General features: G+C 47.3%; 1 protein-coding gene across 1 annotated transcript in view; it reads right to left on the reverse strand.

The window, feature by feature from the left end:
- Positions 1-21,366, reverse strand: part of LOC146060116 (putative ATP-dependent RNA helicase DDX60) — a 370,150-nt gene that overhangs the window by 324,679 nt on the left and 24,105 nt on the right. Inside the window, exons 4-5 of the mRNA XM_083173025.1 lie at positions 20,007-20,027; positions 16,505-16,565 (exon numbers count right to left, since the gene is read on the reverse strand). Of these exons, the coding sequence (XP_083029151.1) occupies positions 16,505-16,565; positions 20,007-20,027 (82 nt within the window). The remainder of the gene's footprint in view (positions 1-16,504; positions 16,566-20,006; positions 20,028-21,366) is intronic.

A 21,366-nucleotide genomic window follows, 5' to 3' on the forward strand; every position in this document is an offset into this window, starting at 1 on the left:
TGTCGGCAACTGGTGAGGGCATTATGCAGCGTCACTACTGTCGGCAACTGGTGAGGGCATTATGCAGCGTCACTACTGTTGGCAAATGGTGGGGGCATTATGCAGCTTCACTACTGTCGGCAACTGGTGAGGGCATTATGCAGCGCCACTACTGTCGGCAACTGGTGAGGGCATTATGCAGGGCTACTACTGTCGGCAACTGGTGTGGGCATTATGCAGCACTACTTTTGTTGACAACTGGTGTGGGCATTATGCAGTGTCACTACTGTCGGCAACTGGTGTGGGCATTGCGCTGCTCTACTACTGTTGGCAAATGGTGCAGGCGTTACGCAGCGCTACTACTGTTGGCAGCTGGTGCGGGCATTATGCAGCGTCACTACTGTCGGCAACTGGTGTGGGTATTACCCAGGGCTAGTACTGTCAGCAACTGGTGAGTGTGTTATGCAGCGCTACTACTGTCGGCAAATGGTGAGTGTGTTACACGGTGCTTCTATTGTCAGCAACTGGTGAGGGCATTATGCAGCGCCACTACTGTCGTCAACTGGTGAGGGCATTATGCAGGGCTACTACTGTCGGCAACTGGTGTGGGCATTACGCAGTGCTACTACTTTCAGAAACTGGTGTGTGCATAATGCATCACTACTACTGTTGGCAAATGGTTTAGGTGTTACGCAGCGCTACTATTGTCGGCAACTGGTGAGGGCATTATGCAGGGCTACTACTGTCGGCAACTGGTGTGGGCATTATGCAGCACTACTTTTGTCGACAACTGGTGCGGGCATTATGCAGTGTCACTACTGTCGGCAACTGGTGAGGGCATTGCGCAGCTCTACTACTGTTGGCAAATGGTGCAGGCGTTAAGCAGCGCTACTACTGTTGGCAGCTGGTGCGGGCATTACGCAGCGTCACTACTGTCGGCAACTGGTGTGGGTGTTACCCAGGGCTAGTACTGTCAGCAACTGGTGAGTGTGTTACGCAGCGCTACTACTGTCGGCAAATGGTGAGTGTGTTACACGGTGCTACTATTGTCAGCAACTGGTGAGGGCATTATACAGTGTCACTACTGTCAGCAACTGGTGCGGGTGTTACGCAGCGCTACTACTGTCGGAAACTGGTGCAGGTGTTACCCAGGGCTAGTATTTTCAGCAACTGGTGTGGGCATTACGCAGCGCTACTACTTTCAGAAACTGGTGTGCGCATTATGCATTACTACTGTTGGCAAATAGTTCAGGCGTTACGCAGCGCTACTACTGTCGGCAACTGGTGAGGGCATTATGCAGCGCCACTACTGTCGGCAACTGGTGAGGGCATTATGCAGGGCTACTACTGTCGGCAACTGGTGTGGGCATTACGCAGCGCTACTACTTTCAGAAACTGGTGTGCGCATTATGCATCACTACTACTGTTGGCAAATGGTTCAGGCGTTACGCAGCGCTACTACTGTCGGCAACTGGTGCGGGCATTACGCAGTGCCACGACTGTCAGCAACTGGTACGGGTGTTACCCAGTGCTAGTATTGTCAGCAACTGGTGTGGGCATTACGCAGGGCTACTACTGTGGGCAACTGGTGCAGGCATTACCCAGCACTACTACTGTGGGCAACTGGTGAGGGTATTAAGCAGCGCTACTACTGTTGGCAACTGGTGAGAGTGTTATGCAGTGCTGCTACTGTCGGCAAATGGTGAGTGTGTTACGCGGTTCTACTATTGTCAGCAACTGGTGTGGGTGTTACCCAGTGTTACTATTGTCAGCGACTGGTATTGCTGTTATGCAGTGCTACTACTGTCGACAACTGATGCGGGAGTTACGCAGTGCTACTACTGTCGACAACTGATGCGGGAGTTACGCAGTGTTACTACTGTTGACAACTGGTGCGGAAGTTACGCAGCACTAATACTGTCGGCAACTGGTGCTGGCATTATGCAGCGCTGCTACTGTCTACTTTTGTGGCCAACAGTGGGCATTATGTATAAGCAATGCTGCTACTGTGGCCAACAGTGGGCATTATGTATAAACTGCGCCGCTACTGTGGACATTATGTGTGTGTGTAAGAGTTCTACTACTGTGGGCATTATATGTAGTATAAGCAGCACTACTTCTGTGGATATATATTGGGTGAGATGTACTAAGCCTTGAAAAGTGATAAAATGGAAAGTGATAAAATACCAACCAATCAGCTCCCAACTGTTATTTTTCAAATGCAGCCTGCTGCATAACAGGTAGGGGCTTATTGGCTGTCAATTTATCACTCTCCATGTTATAATTTTCCAAGCTTAGTACATCTGGCCCTATGTGTGTGGAAGGGTTCTATTGTGGGCATTATATGTATAAGCAGCACTACTACTGTGGATATTATATGTAAGGGGCACTACTGTGAAGTGTAATGTAAATATAGGGGCACTAGTTGATGTGCTGGACCATAACTAGGTGTGTGCCAGTGGTGCCTTGCCCATTTGCACTGTGGGTACACCACCTACATGACCACTCACTGCTGATTGCCAGCCGCCACTGCTCTCAGAGCTTGTAGTCCAGCAGCTGCAGTTATTGATTGGCTGTCGGACCACTAGCTTCAATTGGCTCACAAGCCGGCATCATATTTAAAAATCAATTCAGTGCATCTGCAGGCTGTGCTCTCCTCCCCGTCTTCAGTAGCAGCAGCTGTGGTGGCGGGATGCCAGATGCTGGGCTTTGGGCTGGACTCGACTAGATTACACAGTCTGCTGTAATAGGGGCATATTGCAATGGGCACTACCACAGGCATTATGTAAGGGGCACTAATGTTGGCATTATGTGTAATAGGCATTACTGGGTGTAATATGCCAAGTATGAAAAAGGCGCTCCCTTAATGAGCGGAGGAGCAGCATGCAGTCAGGGCTGCAGTGCTGCCCGCTGTGTTATGTAATGGTGGTGCCGGACGCATTGCTCGTCTTTAATACAAAGTACAGCGGGAAACACTGAAGCTGCCTGCCCCATATGGTCCGCCCACACTCGTCTCCTGCAGGAATAATGTGCTGCTGGGCACAGTGGTGCACGGATTTATTTATTAACAGTTTCTTATATAGCGCACACATATTCTGCAGCACTTTTACAGAGAATATTTGAACATTTACATCAGTCCCTGCCCCAGTGGAGCTTACAGTCTATAATCCCTACCACATGTACACACACACAGACATTCTAGGGTTAATTTTGTTGGGAGCCAATTAGCCTACCAGTATTTTTTGGTATTGTGGAAGGAAATCGGATTACCCGGAGGAAACCCACGCAAGCAAGTACAGGGAGAATATACAAACTCCACACAGTTAGGGCCAGGGTGAGAATGGAAAACATGACTTCAGTGATGTGAGACAGTCATTCTAACCATTACACCGTCCGTGCTGCCCCGTATATATAACACATGGTGGGGATAGACCCCATGACCTCAGCGCTGTGAGGCAGTAATGTAACCACCATGTGTATATATAACACATGGTGGGGATAGAACCCATGACCTCAGTGCTCTGAGGCAGTAATGCTAACCATTACACCGTCCGTACTGCCCCGTATATATAACACATGGTGGGGATAGAACCCATGACCTCAGCGCTGTGAGGTAGTAATGCTAACCATTACACCTTCCGTACTGCCCTGTATATATAACACATTGTGGGGATAGAACCCATGACTTCAGTGCTGTGAGACAGTAATGTAACCATTACACCGTCCGTGCTGCCCCGTATATATAACACATGGTGGGGATAGACCCCATGACCTCAGCGCTGTGAGGCAGTAATGTAACCACCATGTGTATATATAACACATGGTGGGGATAGAACCCATGACCTCAGTGCTCTGAGGCAGTAATGCTAACCATTACACCGTCCGTACTGCCCCGTATATATAACACATGGTGGGGATAGAACCCATGACCTCAGCGCTGTGAGGTAGTAATGCTAACCATTACACCGTCCGTACTGCCTCGTATATATAACACATGGTGGGAATAGAACCCATGACCTCAGTGCTGTGAGGCAGTAATGCTAACCATTACACCATCCGTACTGCCCCGTATATATAACACATGGTGGGGATAGAACCCATGATCTCAGTGCTGTGAGGCAGTAATGCTAACCATTACACCATCCGTACTGCCCGGTATATATAACACATGGTGGGAATAGAACCCATGACCTCAGTGCTGTGAGGCAGTAATGCTATAACCATTACACCGTCCGTACTGCCCCGTATATATAATACATGGTGGGGATAGAACCCATGATCTCAGCGCTGTGAGGCAGTAATATAACCATTACACCATCCGTACTGCCCCGTATATATAACACATGGTGGAAATAGAACCCATGACCTCAGTGCTGTGAGGCAGTAATGCTAACCATGAGGTGCCATCCAGTCGGCAGATGTTTGAAGTAATTACAAAAACCATCTTTTTTATTTTAGGAAGTAAAATATATATAAAATCCATGAACTGCGGCACTCCGCAATTGGTCTTGTCTCTGGTCTGATTGAACAAAAATCATGCTTTTGATGCACCATGATTTGAGTCTTCATTTGCACACTTCAATCAGACCAGAGTGCCGTAGATTATACTGTATATGGGCGGGATGCTCTAACCTTCGTGGCGTTTTCATCTTTTTTTCACGATTTTTTCGCTGTTGTAGCGCGCCGTTAGGGTCTTTGACTTCTCCATATGCTCTAATATCAGGGTTTCCGCATTCTCGTTGCGGTACTGTGCCCTTCTGCGATGCTGTCTTTTTTTTTTTCTACCCACTGCGCATGCTCCCGCTGTCTGCTGGGCGGACACACACTGCGTGTCATGCGGACCAGCTTCTAAAAGCAGGTGCGCTCCTCATCTTCCTCTCCAGCCGGGCTGAGTTTCTCTTCTCCCCCTCATTTAATACATGTTTAATAAAGAGGTATGTTCTTTGGGTGCTTATTTATATATTAATTTGTTATAAATTGCCTCTGCAATACAGTTTTCGCAAGTCTGAGGAGGCGAATTAGGAAGCTGTTGAAATTAACGCTGCGGGGTTTAGAGAATAGGAAGCCGACGACAAGGCAATGATCTCCTATGGGAGAGACAACGCTGGGAGATAAACTGAGGAATGCGGAAGTGCAGGGAGGGCACTTCAGCAGATGGAGATTACAGAATAGCCGATGCTGACAACGGCACTTTAAAGGACGCGTAAACACAGGGAAAAGGTATAGAGAATCTCCCCCTATGTGTGAGCCGTTGTGATTTTATGTTTAGATAAATAGATAGATATTGTAAAATGTGATTGCTGTTTTCTATTTTTGGTACCTCTCAATTATTTTTTTTGCTGTTGTGGAGCCCAATGTGTTTTTATGTTATTCCTGTGGGGGCTAGCGTTTAATGTTTTTTTTTTTTGTCTGGTGTCAGTTTGTTTTTCTCCTGTTGGGGCCACCAATGTGTATTGTTTTCTGTTTGGGCCAATGTTTTTTTTCTTTGGGGTCCCCCCCCCCTTATTGGGGGTCAGTATGTTTGTTACCTGCTGTGGGTCAGATTTTTTTTTCCCTGTGGGGTCAATGCTTCAAGTTTCAATAATGCAGCCAATGGTAGCAGCAATAGCATAGTGGCATATGCAACTGCATCAAAAAATACAAGGAAGGCCGCAACTGCATGCAACTCTGAATCAGATTCTATTAGTAGGGATCCGCCCCTCTTGACAGACTCCACCCCCTTAGCAGACCCCGCCCCCAGGGCTGCTTCCATAAATTTCCCGGGCTGGTTTTTCATTCCAATCCGCCCCTGGTTGAGGCACTGAAGCTCCTCCCTAAGGATGACTAATTATGATTTTATTTATTGTTTTTGTTTTTAATCATTACTGTTTTGGATTTTAAAGTTGGGTACCCACTTTTCTTACGTATGTTATAGTAGCATGCGATGTAATGTGATTTTACCATTCCCGCCCCCTGTCAGATCTTGTCAGAAATTCATTCTGAGGTGATTTTCTGTGGTGACAAGAAGTGTGCCTTAGAGCTCTTGGTTTTTCTGTGATTTTTAGTGGATTTTTACTGTGATATCCAGTGATAACTTGAGATGGCTGCATCAATGAGCCTATTTACGCTCCCTCAGACAGAGGAGGACGCTGTCCAATTTTTTCAGGAGCATCTCCTGCTGCCAGTGACGGCTACTTGCATGAATGGGCACCCCATGCGCTTGTCGATCAAGGAGTGTATGTGGTGGTGCCATATAAAAGCATGCCAGTAAAAGGTGAGCTTCAGAGCAGCCCATTTCTTCCCGGGGTGCCGCTTATCATTCCTGACTCTTTTGAGGTTTATTTATTCGTGGGCAGAGGAGCTGACCTCAACATAGGCGTGCGCACAGGGGGTGCCAGGGGTGCACAGGCACCTCCTAATGATGGGCACCCCCCTCACAATTGCAGCCAGAGCCGACATCGGGGAGCAAGCTCGGGCCGGCTGCAGTGTGTGACAGACGTGGCCGAGGCTGCTGCAGCAGGATACTACAGTACTATCTGTATCTAGTGACGCCCCTGACTGTCTCTAGGGGGAGCTGACATGCACAGCTTCGCTGCCTGGGTGAGGAGGGACGGAGGAGTGAGGACTTCCTGCCTGCTGATTGAAATTTGCTGCAGGTCACAGCAGGTGTGCTCAACTTATCGGGACTCGGGAGGTGCTGGAACAGGGGGATTTGTATATTATCTGGGCAGTCTATGGCTTTGTTTTATGGGGGGGGGGGGGGGTTATAAAAAGTTATTTTTATATTTGTCTTTAATCATGCTGCCTGCTTTTTATTATGTCAAAAAGGTGTGTGTGTGTGTGTGTGTGTATGTATCAGCTTTTTGTATGTATACTGCATGTGTGTCTGCATAGAGGGGCTGTGTATACTGTATGTATGCTGTGTGGGTGTGTGGGAGGGGGCTCTGTGTATACTACAATACATCTGTGTGTGTGTATGTGTGTGCATGCTGTGCCTGTATGTATAATGTGTGTGTGCATGTGCATGCATAGAGGGGGTGTATGTGTGTATATGTGTGAGCATACTGTAGGGGGCTGTGTATATGTATACTATGTGTGTGGGGGCGCTGTATGTATATACCTGTGTGTGCATAGGGGGCATGTGTGATGGGCATTATTGTGTGGGGCATTATGTCTAATGGGCATTACAGTGTGTGCCATTATGTTTAATAATAGGCAATGATGAACATGCCCAGTAGGCGGTGATGGACACGCCCCTCCAATGGTGCACCCCCTAAGAAAATGGGCTGCGCACGCCTATGGACCTCAATAGAGTATTGTCAGCATGAGCTCCAACTGTCCAATAAGACTGTGGTGCTGTACAGTACAACGCATGGATGAGGGAGGCCTGTACCATGGACTTGATGGCACAGCCGCAGCGCCGTATTGGTGGACCGGGCCAGATCGTCAAGGTCGACGAAAGTCTTTTCGTTAAAAGGAAAAGCAATGTCGGCCGCGTTTTACCGCAGCAATGGGTGTTCGGAGGCATCTCACGTGAAAGTGGACAGTGCTTCATCACAGTTGTGCCGAAACATGACACCAGCACTCTTATGGCCGCCATTAATGCTAACATCGAGCCTGGAACAAGCATTTACAGTGATTGTTGGTGGGCATATAGCACAGAGGAGTTGGAATGGGCAGGATACAATCATGCCCGTGTGAACCACAAATATAACTTTGTCGACCCCAAAAGTGGTGTGCACACACAAACTATTGAACACCTTTGGGGGTCCACGAAATGGAGGAACAAGCGGCAACAGGGAACAGCACGCCATCATTTAGAGTCCTATTTACAGGAATTTATATGGCGGAAATGTTTGGCTGCAGATAAGCCGTTTGAATACTACATGCCCTGACGCTGCTCCAAAAGGCAGATTGACTGTTTTTTTATATTTTGAAAAAATTATTGTCATTATTACTAGTGTTTTCATTCATGACTGTTCTTATTGTACATTGACTGCTATCATTGTCATTTTTGTTTTTGATTATTGTCATTATTGATTTTAATATGCTATTTGATCATTAATTATTTACTAAATTATACCAGTTATTTGTTAACATACATCGTCATTACTGTGTCAGAAGTATGGTATCACTGGTGTAAATGTGTCCAGAAAAGACCCCCATTATCCACGTCATCCCGAAGTGTGGCGAGCGGCGGCGGAACGCATCCTACAACCTTTTCATACCCCCACTATCCACGTCGGCGTGGAGTTGGTTTTATATAGTGTGGCGTGCGCATCGCGCCACCGAGCCCGAAGCATGGTGAGCGCAGCGTGCCCCGCGAGGGGACGTGGATTACTTTACATGTATTCCGCTGCGCTCACCACACTTCGGGCTTGGTGGCTCGCTGTGCTCGCCACACTATAAAAAATCAACTCCACCCCGTCGTGGATAGTGGGGGTATGAAAAGGTCGGAGGACGCGTTCCGCCGCCTCTCGCAGGGCTCGCCACGCTTCGGGGTGGTGTGGATACTGTGGGTGACGCAAAACAATGCCATAGCTGATCTCATAGTAAGCACCCACCACATCTCATCACATCTCATCACATGGGTGCTTGTACATTGCATCGCACTTTTTTCAGACCAGGTTCTGATGGGCGAATTTGTCAGAGACATGCACAGATCATGGTGATCTGTGCATGGTTCTGATGTAAAAAAAAAAGAGTTAAAACTAAAATTAAAATAAAAAACGACATGGGGGTCCCCCCTCCTGAGCATAACCAGCCCCGGGCTCAAAAAGCCAGTCCTGGTTTCATAAAATCACAGGGCAAAACAAATAGGGGTCCCCAGGATTTTATAAAACCAACACCATGCTCAAGGGCCTGTCCTGGTTCCCAAAATACGGGGGACAAAATGAGTAGGGGTCCCCCGTATTTCAAGAACCGGTACTCTTTATCTAGCACGGCGCCCACGATGTCCATCGCGGTCATCGGGGGTAAAAAATCGCGGGCATCGCGGCCATCGCATGCACTAAAAAAACGGGTGCGACGCGATGCCCGCGATTTCCCATAGGGATCAATGTTAAAAGTGTGATTGGACACGATTTTAGTGTTCAATGCCTCAATGCCCGCGATTTTTCCATAGGAAACAATGTTAAATGGGCCACAGAGCCCTAATAGTCCCCCTGAAGTGTGAAATGGCCCGGACAATTGTTAACGCCACCCCACGATCAACGTGAACCCTAAGCGTGGCAAACGCAGCGGTACGCGTCCTCCGACCTTTTCATACCCCCACTATCCACGTCGGCGTGGAGTTGAGAATAGAATAGTGTGGCGAGCGCAGCTAGCCACTGAGCCCGAAGCGTGGCGAGCGCAGCCGGATACCTGTGAAGCCCGCGAAGGGACGCGTTTACCTGTGAAGGTATCCGCGTCCCCTCGCGGGGGTCGCTGCGCTCGCCAGGCTTCGGGCTCGGTGGCTCGCTGCGCTCGCCACACTATTCTATTCTCAACTCCACGCCGACGTGGATAGTGGGGGTATGAAAAGGTCGGAGGACGCGTACCGCCGCCCCTCGCGGGCTCGCTGCGTTTGCCACGCTTCGGGTTCACGTTGATCGTGGGGTGGCGTTAACAATTGTCGGGGCCATTTCACACTTCAGGGGGACTATTAGGGCTCTGTGGCCCATTTAACATTGTTTCCTATGGAAAAATCGCGGGCATTGAGGCATTGAACAGTAAAATCTCGTCCAATCACACTTTTAACATTGTTCCCTATGGGAAATCGCGGGCATCACAATTATCAGCTCGATGCCCACTGCCCAGGGGCATCGAGGACAGCCCCAGGCTTCAGCATGGGCAGGTAAGTTCTGGAGGGGGGACCCCTTCTTTGGGGGGGTCCCCACTTCCCCAGGACCCCTGCCCATGCTGACCGGTCAGAGGGATGAATGCTTTGGCCGGGGGGACTTGTATAAAAAGTCTCCCCACGGCTGTGGTTCTTGAAATATGGGGGACCCCTACTCATTTTGTCCCCCGTATTTTGGGAACCAGGACTGGCCCTTGAGCCTGGTGCTGGTTTTATAAAATCCTGGGGACCCCTATTTGTTTTGCCCCGTGATTTTTATGAAACCAGCACCAGCTCTTTGAGCCCGGGGCTGGTTATGCTCAGGAGGGGGGACCCCACACCGTTTTTTATTTTTTTTTAACAAAAATCGCACATGTCTGAAAATGTGCCGATTTTCATGACTAAAAATCGCACTATAGCGCACTTTATCACGCTCTTTTGCAGTGAATTTTCATCTCATTAAATATGCGGTTTTAAAGGGAAAATGTGAATTGAAAAAGTGCGATGTGATACGATATGGTGCGATTTTAAAAAGTGTGAAAAAATCGCATCCCATTAAATGTCATCCATAATTTTGCACTTGGAGTTATTATCGAGATATATGATTAATGATATACGTTAATTTTTTTGTAGAAAAAGCCATGTGTCTACTAACAAGTAGGTGATACTAGCATAAAGAACCATTACTATATGACCCATAGTGTGACACATGAGCTTTAATGTTTTAGGAACTGGAAGTTAATGCTGTATAGTAACTGGATACAGTATTTAATTTTCAAATAAGGCGGTGATAGAGACTAATCTTTCCCTTCTTTCTTATTCATTGTTCTCCCCCTTGTTTTAAGGAATAAAAATAAGTTATATTTTAATAATTAATTAATACAATAAAAAAGTGCCCCAGAAATAGGTGTACACAGTATTTACCTTGTTTCTTCTAGCAAGGCCCCCTTTCCAGTTTTAGTTTTCTGAACTTGTCCTGGGGGCACCACCAACCATGAGCTAAATAAAGGGGGAAATTTACTAAGAATACGAATACATAAAATTGTATTCGTATTCTTGCTACGAATGAATTCGACTGCATACATCGTATGCAAAGTCATGTTCCGGAGGGGAAATTACAAAGCAGTCAAATACGACTGCTTTGTAACCCTCTGATGTCGTATTAATTCATATTAACGGCCGTATATACAAATTAGTGTAGGCAGTCTGCATGGATCAGTCAGATCCATGCAGGCTGCAAGGTGTAAAAAAAATGGCGCTGTCCTCGAATGTCCCATCATTAAGAATATGAAAATACGTATTTTTGGCTTAGAAAATGCCAAAAATACATATAGACCAAAAAAAATTGTATTCTCGTATGAAAATATGATTTTTTTTCACGATTTTTGTTTAGTAACTTTCCCCCATAATGTCTTCACAGGATTATAATTAATGTTGGTTATTCAATTAATGAACCTATATTTATCTCTGTATTTCTGTGCGTATTCACAAAAACCATTTGCATTTTTCAAACATAAAAAAAAAACAAAGCAAAAATTTCTGGATTCTGCTTGGCTGTTTTTATCATCCGCTGTCTTGGAGGAGCCGGCATCCCCAGAACAAGCTAGCAGCAAGTATTATCCCTGGCTGATATCCACCTCCCTTTGTGATACACCCGCCGTGGTGTTATATGCCTTATTTTAGTTTTTTAATGTGAGTGTAAACCTGGAATAAAAGTGTATATTTTTACCTATACAGTGTTGCACTATATCTACCTTCTGAGTTCTAGGTAACCCCTGAACCCCATCATCAGTGTCAGAGGGATCTATGCAGGACCTTAGTGTCCCCATTGTGCCTATATAAAACCTACACCTATGTGAGTGGGATAACAAAATTTTAAATATTTATGGTTACCATATCGTCTGCACTATTTGTGGTTTTTTTCTGAGTTGTTTCAGAACATCATCCGAACTCATCCATGAATCCTTCTCCATATATTGAAATCATTTTTGTGTAAGAGAGTGTATTTTTATTTATATGTGGGATCGCTCAGGGGGACACCTTTACTGTTTTTTCTGTATCCTAAACTTTAGTGAAAGTTTCTCTTGGTGTCATTAGAGCTGCACCCCACCAGGTGGCGCATTTGGGAAATTCTTGTCTTGCCCATTTTTCAAACATGGCTGGTGCGCTATCACCATCTACTTTATCTGCCCTTTATCTCTTCACCAGGCTTAAAGGCCCCCATACACTATGCGATTTTGAGCCGATTTCACCCGATTTCGGCACTTTGGGCCGATAAATCGGGTGAAATTGGCTCAAAATCGGTAGTTTGTGACATCTGATCCAATCTGATGCGCGTTCCCGCGCGCATCGGATCGGATCAGGGCGTCGGACCTGCTGAACATAAGATGTATCGGATCTGACCCATCATGGGCACATCGTGGGTACTTTTTAGCACCCACGATGTTTCAGATCCGATAGATCTATGGGTACCTTGAGGACAGGTTCGGGGGAGCTGTAGACGGGGACCGCAGATGCAGAGTAAAGACCGGGGGCGCGGCGGGAGAATAGGAAGAAATCCTACTCAAAAGACCGGGCAGCCGCGGTGCTGATTGGCTGAGCTCTCAGCCAATCAGCGGCCGCCCGGTCTTTTGAATAGGATTTCTTCCTATTCTCCCGCCGCGCCTCCGGTCTCTGTTCTCCATCTGTGGTCCCCATCTGCCGCTACATCTCCTGACGCTCCCCCGGACCACTCCCCGCTTCCAGCCTGCTCCTGCCGCTTCCCCTGACTGGTCCCCGCTGCCGAAGGAGTCGGGTAGGGGAACTGTAAATGCTCCGGGCAGGTGGAGGGAGCTGGGGGCGGGGGACACTGCTAGTTGTGCAGTCAGCGGACGCTGCGGGCCGGGGGACACATAGGCGGCAGTAACATAGAGGCAGGCAGGGGGGAGCCGGGAGCTGTCAGCGCTGGAATAAAAAAAAACATACATTGAATGGGCAGCCTGTGATTGGCTGAGCGCTCTCTCAGCCAGTCAGCAATTGGCTGAGAGAGCACTCAGCCAATCACAGGCTTCCCATTCATTGTATGGGCTTTTTTTTTTCCAGCATTGACAGCTCCCGCCTCCCCCTGCCCGGCTCTCCGTCGCTGTCACTGTCCCCCGCAGCGTCCCCTGCACGCTGCCTCTGCCCTTCCAGCAGCGCGCCGCAACCCACCGTTTTAAATAGGATTTACTCTCGCCGCTCGCCGCTACACCAGACCTTGCGGCGAGCGGGAGAATAGAAAAAATCCTATTCAAAACCTGTGCGGCCGCTGATTGGCTGAGAGCTCAGCCAATCAGCGGCCGCCCAGATTTTGAATAGGATTTTTTTTTACTATGCTCCCGGCCTCCCGCCGCAACCCGCTGCTGACTCTCCGGTCCCCGCGGCGCCCCCTGCCACGGACCCTCTCCCCCCCCCACCCCTGCTACTCCCCGGGTTTACATGTGATAAATCGCATCCGATTTATCACATGTAAAAAATGGCACATCAAGTGCCAAATCTTATCAAGCTCCCCGGGGAGCTGCCGGGGGAAGCTCAGGGGAAATCGGGGCTGACTTGTCTTTACGACAAGTCGCCCAAGTGTATGGGGGCCTTAACACGTCTGCCCCAATGAGAAAACAGCTGAGTAGTATTGTAAGTGAAGGAGTCAGGTGGCACAAATTTCTTAAATATATTATTTAATGGGAAGGCAAAAATTAATTATATTATTAAATATAATAAACAGAAGAATGTACAAGCAAACAGGAGTCGTAAATGCATTAACTTTATCATAGAAGTGGACAAGGGTGGTAGATGTCCATGAGGCATACTGTACATGCATTAACTCTTGTATATTATATAAGGAGGGCATGGCCAAGCGCATATATTCATTAACCACTTACTTGATGATGTGATGCGAAAAGATCCAGAAGTGCTTTAGCTGGCTTGTTCACATCACATGCAACCACACTGCCCTGCTGTGTGACCAGATATAGATCAGAGATCCATTCTGCCGGAATTGCTCTACAGAATGCTGTGTGACTGGGATCAAAGTGCATTACCCTCTAAACACTACATGGATAATCTCTTCAGCTGCAACAGAAGTGATTAATCACCATACCCCACTGACAGACAGTGGCACTGAGATGCGAGGGGGCGGGGAAGTAACACCTGGGTTGATCTTTCATCAGTGGAGGTGGGGATGGGGTAATATACAGAACTATGATGCTGTAGGAGGTGGGAAATAATCAAAATACACCGGTCACAGGGTAGGAACAGGCAGGACCGCCGACAGGGGGGGACTGTGGGGACTGGAGTCCCGGGCCCCGGCAGACAAGGGGGCCCGGGGATCAGCAATGTGCATAGGCGCAGATTTCCTGGTGCTCCCGAGTCCCAGCCCGAGCAGTGTCGTGACCAACCACGGCCGCCCAAACCCTGCCCACGCACTTTCTGTGCTCCTGCCCGTCTGCAGCAGCACAGATTCACCGGTGCTCCCGGCCTGAGCAGCATTGCCGCCCAAGCCCCGCCCACGCACTTCCTGTGCTCCTGCCCGGCTGCCCGGACCATGACAGAGAACACAGAGCCGGGAACACCATCTCTTGGAGGAACCCACACGTGCCATGGGCACGGACTCTGCACGCACAGCCGGCCATCCCCCACACCAGGGTCGCACTTTAACCTTGTGGGTTAGTCACCGGGCATAGGAGCAGCCTTGCACCTTCTGTTTTTTATAGTGCTTCTGAATGCTCTCATGCACAGTGAAAACTGAGTGCATTAGAGGGGCGGGGGGCAGTGTCATGGCGCACTGACCAACCTGGGGGGTGGCAAAAAAAACATTTTGCCTAGGGGCAGTTGGACACTTAAATCCAGCCCTGGGGGGAGGGGGTTGTGTGTATGTGATAAGGTACATGAGGGTGGTGGGGTGATTTGGATAAGATCCTTTCCATCCCCGTAATGTGATTTGTGGCTCATACTGTGCAGCATGATGTGATATTTGGCTCATACTGTGCGGCGTGATGTGATTTTGGTGATGTTAGTTGGGCGCCCACTAAGCAAATAGCTTAGTGGGCTATTCTGCGTAGGCAAATCGCATCACATTCGAAGTTTTGCATGCGATGCGATTTTTCCATAGGGTTCTATGTTAGTGACTTTACTATACAATATTGGATGCCATGGTATCCGATAATCGCATCGCATTGTGCGGCATGATGGGATTTTTGGCTCATACTGTGCGACGTGATGGGATTTTTGGCTCATACTGTGTGGCGTGATGTTATATTTGGCTCATACTGTGTGGCGTGATGTGATATTTGGCTCATACTGTGTGGCGTGATGTGATATTTGGCTCATACTGTGTGGCGTGATATGATTTTTGGCTCATATTGTGCGGCGTGATATGATTTTTGGCTCATACTGTGCGGCGTGATGTGAATATTGGCTCATACTGTGTGGCGTGATGTGATATGTGGCTCATACTGTGCGGCGCGATATGATTTTTGACTCATACGGAGCAGAATAATGTGAATTTTGCCTCATTCCATGTGAAATGACATTAATCCTTAATGTGATTTTTGTCTCATACTCTGCAGCATTATGTGGCATAATTTAAAACACATTTTGTTTCCTGGGATTGCACCAATACATTTTCCTGTACCCCATGTGTATGAATCCGACCCTAAGCAGATTGCAGGGCCACCACCCTCTCCAAAGGACATGTCCCTTTTCACAAAGTACTGTAATACCTAATTTCAGCAGGCTTGAGCACCCACCAGTGTAAATTAGCACCTAAGGCAGTAGGCATCGTCAGTGGGCAGCCTTGGAAACCAGCCCCACTCTCAGGATGCACATGCAGACGGTACAGCTGGGCAGGTTCCGTTCACATTGCTGTCCCATAGTTGAGCTTCTGTGTTTTGCGTTCCTCTGCCAGGCATGATCCGGAAGCTGTCAGCTGTTCTGGCTAGCGGCAGTGTGATTGCTAATCAAGGAAGCCCTGCTGCAGGATGGCAATGTGAATGAAACCTGCCGAGCTGTCCCGCCTGCATGTGCGTCCTGGGAATCGGGCTGGCGGTTTGCAGGGCTGTGCAGTGGTTGGGGTAGGCATTTACACTTTTATTAAGACAAAAATGATGCACTAATTGATACCCACCCCCGTTGTAGCTTCTCCCACCTCTGCCCACCACCATCCACCTATACTCCCTGAGAAAGGGGGGCCCTATAAATTTTTTCAGTCCCGGGCCCCACGGTTTCTGATGGCAGCCCTGGGAACAGGAGAAAGGGAGGTGAGGAAAAGTTTTTTTTTGTTTTGTTTTGTTTTTAACAGGAGGTGGGTAGTTATTTTCTAAAACTTTTTTTGCTTTACTACTAAGGGGGTGTGGTGGGGGTTTGGTATGGGATGCCAGTGCTTGAGATGCCAGCAGTTACAAGACCATCAGTGGTCTCATGATTTATAGAATCATGACACCTGCTACAGTATGTATGTATGTATGTATGGGGAAGGAGGGGACACAGGTGGCCAGAAGGTTTACATTCATTACATACTGTATATAAGAGACGGTGGGTGGACATATATAATCTCTGGTGCATATCACTTGTCAATAATCGTAAATGGTGCTCATGACAGTTAGATGCTGATTGGTGGAAGCACCATTTAAGATTAGTAATGAATGATGACAAGAATATCGCTCATTGTTATATCTGCCCCTATATTCATTAACAGTCTGGTGAAGAAATACTTACTTTGACCTTGATATTTGCTTCATGAGAAACTGAGACATTTCATCAAAAAAGTGTTCAATCTCTGTTTGATTAAATAAGAACAGTTTGGTGTCAATTTAACATAATTACAGCAAATGTGAAATTTGGCTCAGTATATTTAACCTTTTGAGTGCCAACGTCTCTGTGAGAGATGGTCCAAATATCCGCTAATAATGCCAGCGTTGCTCACATTTGAATTCAAATAAAAAATGTTATATAAAAAGAGATTATGGGTGACATTTAATGAGATGTGATTTTTAGTAAGGTTCTGAAATCGCACAATATATTTTCTGACTGGTTTTTATTTTTTTTAAATCGACTATTTAATGGGATGCGAATTTGTGGGTGAAAAGTGCGATATGGTGCGATTTTTAGTCCTGAAAATGTGTGAATTTTATTCATGAAAATGAGAATGTGTGAATTTGTGGACATGTGTTATTTAGGAGACATGTGCATTATTTTTTTATTTTTGATAGAGCTAGTCTTGGTTTAAAAACATCACGGGGCAAATCAAATAGGGTCCCCCTTGATTTTTGGTGCGTGTATTCTTTTCACTATTTGTACTGGTGTGGAACTACAAGTCCCAGCGGGCCCTTTTATGCTCCGCATGCTGGGACTTGTGGTTCTCCTAGTCTCTGCATGGGACTTGTAATTTCATAACAATACACAATAGTTTGTTCTATTTTTCAACATTTATCAGCCTGATACCCACCGCCCAAGGGGCATCAGGGACAGCACCGGGCTTCATCCTGGGCAAGTAAATTCTGGAGGGGGGGTACCCCTTCACAGGCTGACTGGTCAGGAGGTAAATGCTTTGGCTGGGGGGACTTGTATAAAAAGTCTCCCCCCGACTGTGGCATTACCCTGCTGGCTGGTTGAGCCCGGTGCTGATTCTTGAAATACAAGGGAACCCCTACACGTTTTGTCCCCCATATTTTGGGAACCAGAACCGGCCCTTGAGCCTGGGGCTGGTTTTAAAAAATCAAGGGGGACCCTATTTGATTTGCCCCGTGATTTTTTAAAACCAGGACTGGCACTTAGAGCCCGGGGCTGGTTATGCTCAGGAGGGGGGACGGTACTTGTGTATTATCTGGGCGGCCGATTTTTTTTAATCTTATGACATTGTACAACCAAAAATCGGTCCCATCGCATGCGATCAGATCGATCATGTCAAATGTTAACGCCACCCCACGATCAACGCCAACCTGAAGCATGGCGAGCGCAGCGGTACGCGTCCTCCGACCTTTTCATACCCCCACTATCCACGTCGGTGTGGAGTTGATTTTATATAGTGTGGCGAGCGCAGTGAGCCACCGAGCCCGAAGCGTGGCGAGCAGACGCGCATAACTTCACATGTATTTCGCGTCCGCTCGCCACGCTTCGGGCTCGGTGGCTCACTGCTCTCGCCACACTATATAAAATCAACTCCACGCCGGCGTGGATAGTGGGGGTATGAAAAGGTCGGAGGAGGCGTACCGCCGCTCGCCACGCTTCGGGTTGGCGTTGATCGTGGGGTGGCGTTAACAATGGGGGGGCATTTTACCTAATAATTAACCATCATGGTGGGTATACAATTAACAATCGGGTCTGGGGGGCCATTTAACAATGGGTACAATGTAAAAATCGGGTCGGTCGCGTCGCATCGCATGCCATTGTAATGGCATGCGATGCGACCGATTTTTACATTGTACAAGAAACGTCCAAAAACCCCGAAAATCGGGTCCCATCGCGTCTCATCGCATGCCTTAAGTACTGGCATGCAATGAAAAAATCGGGCGCCCAGATATTACACAAGTACCAGGGGGACCCCATTCCATTTTTTTTAATTATTATTTTTACTTTTACACATGTTTTTGGACAGAACCATGCACAGATCGCACTGGTCTCTGCATGGTTCTGTCAAAATCATTTGTCAGAACCTGGTCTGTTTGTGTTGTGATTTTTGGTAACATTTTTCCATAAATTGCATCCTATTACATCTGGATGCGAATTGAAGTGTGTTGAAAAATCGACAGCTCAGAATGTGCGATTTTAGTGTCAAAAACTGCATTTCGCATCCTATGAAGTTGGTGATTTTGGAAAAACATGTGAATTCGGCCGTTTTATGACTAAAAATCGCAAAAGTCATGATATCTCATCCCATTAAATGTCACCCTATATTTCCTATTCCAGGTAAACATTACAGGTCATTATGATGAATAAAAATGTTTTCTTGTAAATTTTCACACCTATTTTGACAAATTCACTTCGGACTCAAAGGGTTAATTGCATACTGTATGTTCAGATGTATGTCAGGGCGAATCCAGATCAAAAACAGTATCATACTGTATATGCAGAGTATATGTCAGGTTAAACATGTGTATACTACACATTTTTCAGAATAAGTATAACATAAGGATAACAAAGAGATTTTAATAAAAAAATCCCATTACCTAATTTTTCAGTAAATAAGATAATATAGTATTTTTACAGTGTTATTAATAAATGCAAAAGTTATACTTTTGATTTAAAATGTAAATAAATAAAGTGGAATTTGGGTAGATAAAATACAAATGTGTTATTGTTTTCCTTTGAAAAATTTGGTGTGGATTAATAGATGTTATGGTTGGCAGTCCTGGAAATGCTAGATTACATTGCTTCCCTGTTAATGGTATGTTACAGTGTTTCCATGGAAATGTTACAGTATGTTATGCTGCTTTCAGACCGCAAAACTGGCTTTGACCAGGTATTTTAAAATGTTTCTAAAAACGGGTCTGCCAGCTAAAACTCCTTTCACACCGCATTGTCATATGCTGAGGGATCCCAAAAGATGGCCGCCGCCAGATGCGGCGACAGAAACCAGCCGGCGGTGTTTGTGCGCGGAGGCACTGCAGCCGGCGCGTCCAGCCAGAGGCCTGACCTGACGTGGACCCATCATGGCGGCTCATGCCTCACGCCGCCCGGACCCTGCACAGCACAAGACTGCATGCCACCGCTGTCACCTGGCGGTGACAGGGGAACAGAACCCAGACAGCCAGCATAGGAACAAGCAGCGGAGGTAAGCGCCAGGGCAGGAGTTAACCTGTCAGAGGTCTCTGGGCTTGGGATGGCACAGAGAGCTAGTGTAGCTGACCTGGTGGTCGTGACACGCATATCTTTAAACGGTATTTCAATGCAGTTTTTGTCCTTTCATAACACTGAACCTGTTTTAACCCATAGAAAACAGTGGATGAAAAAAAAGGGTCACTGGGTGGTAACACCGGGCTATAGCGGGCTTCCAAAGCCATTGGAAGCCCGCTATAGCCCAGTGTTACCACCCAGTGCCACAGTTGAACTTGCACTGTGTTCACTCCACGCCAAGGAGTTCTTTTTCTGCAGGAAACAGGAAGGACTGAATTCTTGGACACATATCACCTGGAGCCGGTCCCTTCAAAGAAGGTAGACCAACCTTAAAAGGATTACAAATCAATGGATCAGATAAAGGAAACAAGTATACACAACCTACCTGAAATCCTAAGAAGGAACCCTGCAATATAATACACAATGGGACTGGTAACTATTTAATGCCTCTGATATATGTACTGAACATTTGCATAATTCGAATTAGCCCCAGTATATAATAGTATACTCAGCCTCAGCAATTTATGTGTTTTATGTTGTGTCTTGTGTGTTCGTTTTTTATGATTATATTGAATAAATGAATATATGCTTTTTATAATAAACAAGTGATATCACATTTTATGGTATAATTAATGTTTTTTGTCTAAGCAGCGCCGCCTAGGGTTACCAGCTTTTTGCACAATTCCTCTGTTAGGAGGCTGCAGCTTAGCTAAAAGAGAAAAACCACTGGTACTCTTTACCTAGAAGGGCGCCCACGATTTTGATCATGGGCATCGCAAGTAAAAAAATCACATCGGTCGCATCGCATGCGACCAAAAAAATCGGTAGCGATGCGATCGACGCGATTACCACGATTTTACATAGGGAACAATGTTAAATGGGTCAATGGACCCGATTTAACATTGGGAACAATGTTAAATGGCCCACAGACCCCAAATAGCCACCCTGTGCCCCCCCAATTGTTAACGCCACCCCACCATCAACGTGAACCCGAAGCGTGGCGAGCACAGCGAGCCTGCGAGGGTCGGCGGTACGCGTCCTCCAACCTTTTCATACCCCCACTATCCACGTCGGCGTGGAGTTGAGTATAGATAGTGTGGCGAGTGCAGCGAGCCACCGAGCCCGAAGCGTGGCGAGGGGACACGGATACCTGTGAAGCCTGCGAAGGGACGCGTATACCTGTGAAGGTATCCGCGTGCGCTCGCCACGCTTCGGGCTCGGTGGCTCGCTGCGCTTGCCACACTGTCTATTCTCAACTCCACGCCGACGTGGATAGTGGGGGTATGAAAAGGTCGGAGGACGCGTACCGCCGCCTCTCGCGGGCTCGCTGCGCTCGCCACGCTTCGGGTTCACGTTGATCGTGGGGTGGCGTTAACAATTGGGGGGGCACAGGGTGGCTATTTGGGGTCTGTGGGCCATTTAACATTGTTCCCAATGTTAAATCAGGTCCATTGACCCATTTAACATTGTTCCCTATGTAAAATCGCGGTAATCGCGTCGGTCGCATCGCATGCGGTTTTTGGCCGCATGCGATGCGACCGGCGCGATTTACATTTTTACATGCTTTTCTATGTAAAATCGCGGGCATCGCATCAGTCGCATCGCATGCCATTATAATGGCATGCGATGTACATGCGATGCCCGCGATGGGCGCCCTTCTAGGTAAAGAGTACCATACCACTTGCCACCATAATTCTACCAGCGCTTTTGTGTGACCCTAGGGGCACTTAGATTTTTTTTTTCCT

The sequence above is a fragment of the Crinia signifera genome, chromosome 1, assembly GCF_055691185.1.
Source record: "Crinia signifera chromosome 1, ASM5569118v1, whole genome shotgun sequence".
In the NCBI taxonomy this organism is placed as follows: Eukaryota; Metazoa; Chordata; class Amphibia; order Anura; family Myobatrachidae; genus Crinia; species Crinia signifera.